The following is a 7,582-nucleotide window of genomic DNA, read 5'->3' as shown; positions in this document are numbered from 1 at the left end:
GGGGGGCAGGGGGGGGCACACAAGCTCTGGGAAAGGGGGACACGACCCCCGAGGACCCCCCTTTACCTTCTCCCGCAGGTAGAAGCCGAGCCCCAGCGCCAGGAAGACCAAGCCAAAGACGAAGCCCCCGACCCCCACCAGGATCTTGCTGCGGACGGTGTCCGGTGGCATCTCTGGGGGGAACCGGGGGGGTCAGCACCCCTAAAACCTCCCAGACACCACCCAGGACTCCACAAACCCCATCCTAGTCTCTCCCAGCCAACCTAGCACCCCCTGAGACCTCCTGCCAGTCCCTTCCCAGCCCCTTTGGGGATTCCACAAAGCCCCTCCCAGCCCCTTTAGGACCCTCCAAACCCCCTCCCATCACGCCGAGGACACCCCAGAACCCCTTCTAGTCCCTTCCCAGACCCCCCACCACTTCTCAGATCCCCTTCCAGTCATGACAAGCCCCCCCAGCCTCCCTCCTGTCCCGCCCAGGCTCCCCCAAACTCCCTCCCAGCTGCTCCCAGGATTCCCCAAAGCCCCTCTCAAGCCCTCCCAACACCCACCAACCTCCTTCTCAGCCTCTCCACCACCCTCGAGCCCTTCCTATTCCCCCCCAGTCTCCCTCCCAATTGCCCCCATTGTCCCCCTGAGCCCCCAGCCCCCCTGCCAGTGTGCCCCCGGGGCTGGGGGGGCCGGGCCGTACCCCAGTGCCGGCTGAGGGGGTGCTCCAGGCTGACGTGCTCCACCTGGCAGCTGTAGGTGACCCCGCGCCGGGGGGGGATTTCCAGCAGCACCAGCACCTGGTAGGTCCAGTCCCCGTTGGGGACCACGTCGGTGGCCACCACGTGCTCCGGCAGCTCCTGCCCATCCTGGAACCACCTCACCTGCACCGGTGCAGGGTAGAAATCCATCACGGAGCAGAGCAGGCGGCCGGGGCCGGGCTGGGAACTCGACGGCACCAGCGAGATGGACACGCTGGGGGGCACTGGGAGGGACGGGGGAGACACTGGGATGAGCTGGGGGGCACTGGGAGGGAGGGCAGAGGGCTTGGAGGGCTTTGGGAGGGACTGGAATGGCAGTGGGAGGGACTGGGATGGCAGTGGGAGGGACTGGGATGGCAGTGGGAGGGACTGGGAATAGAGTGGGGGAGAAGGGGCTTGGCTGGGGGGGCACTGGGGAGAGAGTTGGGAGATGTGGGAGTGAAGTGAGAACGACTGGGAATGGAGTGAGAGGGTCTGGGAGTGTAGTGAGAGGGTGTGGGAGTGACTGGGAAGGACTGGAAGTGACTGGTGTGGACTGGGAAGGAAGCGCTCGGGACTGGGAGGCTGAGTCCTGGGGAGGGAAGTCTTTGGTTTGGGTCTGCCTGGCAACTGGAGCGTCATCACAGAGACGCGCTGGGATTGGCTGAGGGGCGGGAGCTCGGTGGCCCCAGCGGGGTGGACACGCGGGGGGGCACTGGGAGAGACTGGGATGGACTGGGAGGGGCCAAAGGGCACGGGAATGGGCACAGGGAGGGCTAACGGGTCTGGGGTGATTCCCAGGGAAGGTTTGAGGGGCTCCAGGGTCATTCCCGGGGCAGGGTCCGAGTGGACCCGCTCTACCCCTCGCTCACCTCTCCTCTCCACGGCAGGTAGAGTGTACACCTCGTAGTTGTGCCGGCAGAGCCAGTCCACCGCAGACCGTTTGTACTCCAGCAATTCTGGGTCGCTGTTTGCGTGCCTGGCCTGGATCTCCCCAAACGGGGTGTCCCCTACAAACACCCCCACATCGCTGTCGAAGTGCACGTACTGCTCCCGGTTGTAGATGTACCTGTCCACGTACCTCATCCGCTCGGTGCCGTTGATGAAGTGACACTCGCTCGGAGATGAAAACACGAACACCCCTGTGTGTGCAGGACACGGGTCAGGGGGTGCCCCGTCTCCCCCCATCATCCCACAGCCCCCTACAGCAGGCTGGGAGCTCAAGGGGCCACCCCGGACCCCCCTTTCCCACCCCCCTCTGCCCCACGGACGCCCCAGCACCGGCTCTTGGCTGGGAGGGAACCCCCTCATCAGCCCCCCGGGGATGGACAGGGGGGTTGGGGACCCCCCAGTGCCGATCCCACCCCCCCAGAGCCCCAGGGAACCGCTCCAGGGCTCAAGGGACACCCAGGGACCCCCAGGGCACCCCTCTGCCTGCTCTCCCACACCCTTTTGCCCCCCTCTCCCACCCCTGTCCCACCTGCCCCACAATCCCCAGACCCCCTGACCTTACTTTAGGGCTCCCACCCCCCTCCCACTCAGTCCGAGCCTTCCGACCCCCCTCGTCCTCACATTTTTGGGGCTCCCACCCCCTCTTTTCTTCTTTTCTTCCCCTCTTTCCCACCCCCCCGCTCACCCGACAGCTCCTCGCCCGCAGCCGGGGGGGCTCCCAGCACCACCAGCACCGCCAGCACGGCCCCAGCTCCCCGCACACGCTCCATGCCCAGCGCCGGACAGCTGCTGACAGCCCAAAACCAGCCGGGCGGCGCCGTTTGGGGGATTTGGGGCGCGCTGGGCTTGGCTGAGGGCGCAGTTGGGGCCCTTTTTTCGAGGCGTCTTCCCGGCGACTGATGAGTCATCAGCGCGGCGCGCTGGGATTGGGCGCGGGCGGCGTGGGCGCTTTGGGATTGGCTGAGGGCCGTTGGGGGCCCCCGCGGCAGCCCCGGGGCTGGGGGGTTCGGGGGGTCCGTGGGCTGCGGGGGAGGGGGGAGCTCAGGGCCCACCAAAAATGCCCAGCCAGGGCTCCCGGAGCTCCCACGGGTCCCCAAAATGAGTTGAGGGCGCTCTCTGATTGGTTGAGCTCAGGGAGGGCTCCGTTCCGGTCGGGTCTGCCCGGCAGCTGATGACGCGCCAGCAGCACTCGCTCCCATTGGCTGCTGCTGCTGACCCTGCCCGGGCCTTGGGGGGTTCAAGGTGGGTTTTGGGGGTTCCCGGATTGCTGGGGATGGGGTTTGGAGTGTCGTGGATAGGTGGTAATGAGGGTCTGGGATGCCGGGTGTGCCCAATAACCCTCTGTTCATGAGATTTTGGGAGTCTGGGAGTGTTTGAACCCCCTGTTCTCAGGAGTTTTAGGGTCTGGGAGTGTCCTAACCCCTCCATTCTAAAATTTTGGGATCTGGGTGTGCCCAAACCCTTCTGTTTTCACAATTTTGGGGCCCTGGGAGTACCTAAACTTCTCTTTTCCAGGATTTTTTTTGGATCTGGGAGAGCTCAAACCCCCCTGTTTATAGGGGTTCAGGAGGCTGACATTTGTCCAAACCCCCTTTTCCTAGTATTTTGAGGGTCTGAGAGTGCCCAAACCCCACTGTTCCCAGGATTTTGATGGAGTCTGGGAGGGTCCAAACCTTCTTTTCCAATATTTTGTGCTCTGGGAGTGCCCAAAACCCCTGCCCCTTGGATTTTTAGGGTCTAGGAGAGCCCATACCCTTGTGTTACCAAGATTTTTGAGGTCCTAATGTTCCCAACCCCCCAGTTCCCTTGTTTTTCAGACACTGATGGTGCCCAAACTCGTCTTTTCCAAGATTTGAGGAGCTTGGAGTGCCCAAATCCCCTGTTCCTGGGATTTTCAGAGCCACCTCAATGCCTCAAATAACCAGGACTGCAGAGAACTGGGAATCTTTACTGGGAACACTGGGAGCAGCCGGCTGGGGTGTGAACAAAAGCAGGGCCGGGGGGGACACACGACCCCCCCAAAGTGCAGGTGGGGCTGGACTGGGGGGTCCCGGCTGGGCCCGAGGCCACGGGGAGGGGCTGCGGCCGCCGGCGGCTCAGGAGCTCTGTGGGGAGAGAAAAGGGGGTGAGAGAGCAAAGGGGTGGGGGCTTGCAGCGGGGGGCCAGAGGTGTGGCGAGAGCAGAGGGCGGGGGACACGACCCCCCATTTGGGGACCACCCTTTACTTCTCCCGCGGTTAGAAGCCGAGCCCCAGCGCCAGGAAGACCAAGCCCAAGACGGAAGCCCCCGACCCCCACCAGGAGTCTTGCTGCCGGAACGGTGTCCGGTGCATCTCTGGGGGGACCGGGGGGCGGTCAGCACCCCAAAACCTCTCCCACGGCACCCCCCCGGCACCCACAGAGGCCGGCCCGCCTGTCCCCAGCCCACCCCGGGGGTCCCTCCAACCTCCCTGCAGTCCCTTCCCAGCCCTCTGCTGAATCCCACAAGCCCCTCCCAGCCCTCTTTAGACCTTCCAACCCCCTGCTCCATCACCTCCACGACCCCCCTGATCCCCTCCCAGCCCCTTCCCAGCCCCCTCATGACTTTTCAGAACCCCTTCCAGTCAACTCAACCCCCCCCAGCCTTCCTCCCCTCCCACCCAGGCTCCCCCAAACTCCCTCCCAGTTGCCCCCAGGACTCCCCAAAGCCCCTCTCAGCCCTCCCAGCACCCACCAACCTCCTTCTCAGCCTCTCCATCGCCCCCTGAGCCTTTCCCGTTCCCCCTCAAACTCCCTCCCAGTTTCCCCCAGTTGCCCCCTTTCCCCCCCGGCCCCCCTGCCAGTGTGCCCCCGGGGCTGGGGGGGCCGGGCCGTACCCCAGTGCCGGCTGAGGGGGTGCTCCAGGCTGACGTGCTCCCCGGCTTCTCCTCCCCATCTGGGGATTTGGGACTTTGTTTTGTTTTCTTCTGAAAGTTTTTGATTGCACTGTTTGTTGTTTATTCAGATTTTTTCAAAAAAAAGCTGCTTCTTTTCCTTTTCCACACTTCCACCTGAAGTCTCTGAATTTCTAAGTTGTAATCTGGTTAAACTGGGACACCAGGTCTGGAGAATGCCCGGCCCTGGGAATCTGTGGGTCTGCACTCGGCATTTCACTCCCTGGAAACACTTGGATTTAGGGAAACTCGGAGTAAATATCGGCTTGGACTTCCCTCTGGTCAATATTTCCTTATTCTGGGAATAAATCCCGATGTTCCTTCTGCCAAAACTCCCAGACCTCCGTCCCTGCTGGAAAACCAACTGTGCCATGGGGGAGGCTCCTCCAGACCCTTCCCAGCCTTGTCCAGCTGGGAAAGGGAAAGGGAAAGGGAAAGGGAAAGGGAAAGGGAAAGGGAAAGGGAAAGGGAAAGGGAAAGGGAAAGGGAAAGGGAAAGGGAAAGGAAAAGGGAAAGGGAAAGGGAAAGGGAAAGGGAAAGGGAAAGGGAAAGGGAAAGGGAAAGGGAAAGGGAAAGGGAAAGGGAAAGGTCTTTGGGGTTGTCCCTGCAAACCGGGCAATCCCCTCCGGAATCAGCTTTAATGACCCCCCAGACACGGCCCAGGAACCAGAGAGGCCCTGGCTGGGAAAAGGGAAGAGCAAGGATTGAAAGCAAAGAAATCAAATGATATAAAGAAATACATCAAATTATATATTCAAAGAAACAAAATTCTAAATGCAATTAAATAAAATTATATAAATGTGTAAATCACATTATAGAAACAAATAAAACAAATTATGGAAACAAATTAAATTATATAAACAAATTATTAAAATTATATCAACAAAAATATCAGATTATATCTGCTGATAGATCAAATTACCTGAATGAATAGATCAAATGTTATATGCTGATAATTAAAATTATATAAACAACTAATTACAAATAAATAAATAAAATGAAACGAATGGTTAAAATTAAACAAGTAAAAATTATATAAACATTTAAAAGTATAAATTATATGAAAAAAAATTATTTAAATATAAATGAAAGTTTAAAACAATTGAATGAAATTATAGATGCTAATAAATAAAGATATATGAACAAATAAATAAAATTGCATAAACAAATATTTAAAATTAATAAACAAATAATTAGAATTTTATACAAATAAATGAAATTATATAAACAGATGAATGAAGTTTTAGATGCTAATAAATAAAATTATATGAACCAATAAATAAAACCCTTGTGTGACCTTGTCTGGTGTTCCCTGGGCACTGAGGGAAGAAGAGAAGTTTATAAAGGTGCCAAATGCCCACGGAGATCTTGGAAATCAGCTCTCCAGGATGCTTTGCAGGCCTTCTCAGTCAGCTTGAGCTCTTCAAATACACTTGTCCTCAGCATTTTCTCTGAAAGGGTCACTGTGGTCTGAAGGGTCAAACTCAGAAGTGTCGGAACCTGCAGACAGTCCTTCCTCCCGGGCAGAGATGCAGCTGCTTGGGAATGTTATTCCCTGCTCTCAGCTTCCCACAGAGCTATGGGCACACATTCTCCAGGCAGCTCACTGAATGCAGAGTTTCCTTCCAACCTGAAGGGAGTCTTTGCTCTACAACATCTCTGCCAGGTGGCACTGTGTGATTGCAGGCTGGTTCTCCTGGCTCTGCCTGTGTCCTGCTCTCCTTGGAAAGCACCATGTCCCTAAGGATCCAGATGTTGATCCTCATGTCGAAGAGAATCAATAAAATATCATTAAACAGGCATAAAATGTCGAGAATCAGTCAATGAAATGCCAGGTCTATCTGAAAATAGACACAAATACAGCGTTGTGGAGCTCCTGCCCCGGCTTTCCCAGCCGTGTGGGGGGCAGGAAGCCCTGGGGCCTCACTTCTCCTGCCCCCGAATTAGGAGCAATTTATTAGGCTAATTAACCACGGAGTCATTTGTCCCTGAGCTGCTTTGTTCCTCTGCCAGGCACAGGCCAGCCCGGGCTCCGCAGGCTGCAGGGCTGCTGCGTCCTGTCAGTGCTCAACAGCTCGGATTTCTTTGCCCCCAAAAGGGAAAACGGCCCCGAATCCCGTGGGCCGAGCGGAGGAGGGGACAGAGTTGTGGCCCAAACCTCCCCCCGCCGGGTTTGCCCAGCCCGGGAAGAACCAAGGGCCCCGCAGTGAGGTGGGACCCCCAGCAGCCCCGGTGTGCCGTGCCCAGCTGAAGCCCTCCCTGGGGCGCTCGGGGCTGGCTGGGCACACTGGGAGCGCTGGGAAGGGCCCCGGCTCGGGGCGGGGGCGGCGGGTGCCCAGCAGTGACTGAGGGCAAGGGCCTTCACAGGGACCCCCCGCGCCCCTGGCTGCCCACGGGAAGGGTTTTTTGGTCCCCCTGAGCGATTTGGCGGCGTTTCTGGGCTCGGCGGGGCCGGGCAGGCGGCAGCGGGACACGCGGGGCCCGGGCCGTGCGGCGGAGCCGGGTGGGAACTGCGGGGCGGCCCCAGCGGGGCCCGAGGGCGGAGCGGAGCCGGTTGGGAACGACCCCCGATCCCCCCGGGCCCGGGTCTGATGCCGGGAAAAAGCGGCGATATTAAACCCAAGAGCCAGAGGTGCTGCTGAGCCGGTGTTTGTTTGGGCACCTGACGCGCGGGGCACAGCTTGGCCTCACAGGCACTGCTCCCCCTCACAGCTTCCCTTGGATGCAACTGGCTCATACATATTCACTGCATGTGTGTTCATCATGGCTGGGTTTCACGGAGGAAGATCTGGGAACGGCTCTGTCCACATTTGTTACAAGCACACTGGTGGCTAAAGAGGCCAATACGAGATAGACACGTCCAGTTGCAAAAGGCAGAGCAGAAAGACTCCTTGGATGGGATGGACAGGACATGGTTCTTTCTGCGTTGTCTTTTCTCCTCGATGCTGATCCTGCTGCGTTCTCAAAGGCAGCAGCAGCATTAGAGATGGGGTGT

At 58.4% G+C, this 7,582-nt stretch overlaps 1 protein-coding gene across 1 annotated transcript; it reads right to left on the bottom strand.

The window, feature by feature from the left end:
• Positions 1 to 46: 46 nt before the first annotated feature.
• On the bottom strand, positions 47 to 2,491 carry LOC108642471 (class II histocompatibility antigen, B-L beta chain-like; the record flags this gene model as incomplete). The annotated part of the gene is made up of 4 exons (XM_018086965.2): positions 2,362 to 2,491; positions 1,598 to 1,867; positions 689 to 970; positions 47 to 173 (listed from the first exon to the last, which is right to left on the bottom strand). Coding segments are annotated over exons 1-4 (764 nt in total), but the record flags the coding sequence as incomplete, so codon positions are not given.
• Between the last annotated feature and the right edge of the window lie 5,091 nt (positions 2,492 to 7,582).

This window comes from Manacus vitellinus, unplaced genomic scaffold, assembly GCF_001715985.3.
Source record: "Manacus vitellinus isolate BGI_N305 unplaced genomic scaffold, ASM171598v3 ctg7180002431096_pilon, whole genome shotgun sequence".
In the NCBI taxonomy this organism is placed as follows: domain Eukaryota; kingdom Metazoa; phylum Chordata; class Aves; order Passeriformes; family Pipridae; genus Manacus; species Manacus vitellinus.
This window is presented reverse-complemented; position numbering and strand designations above follow the sequence as displayed.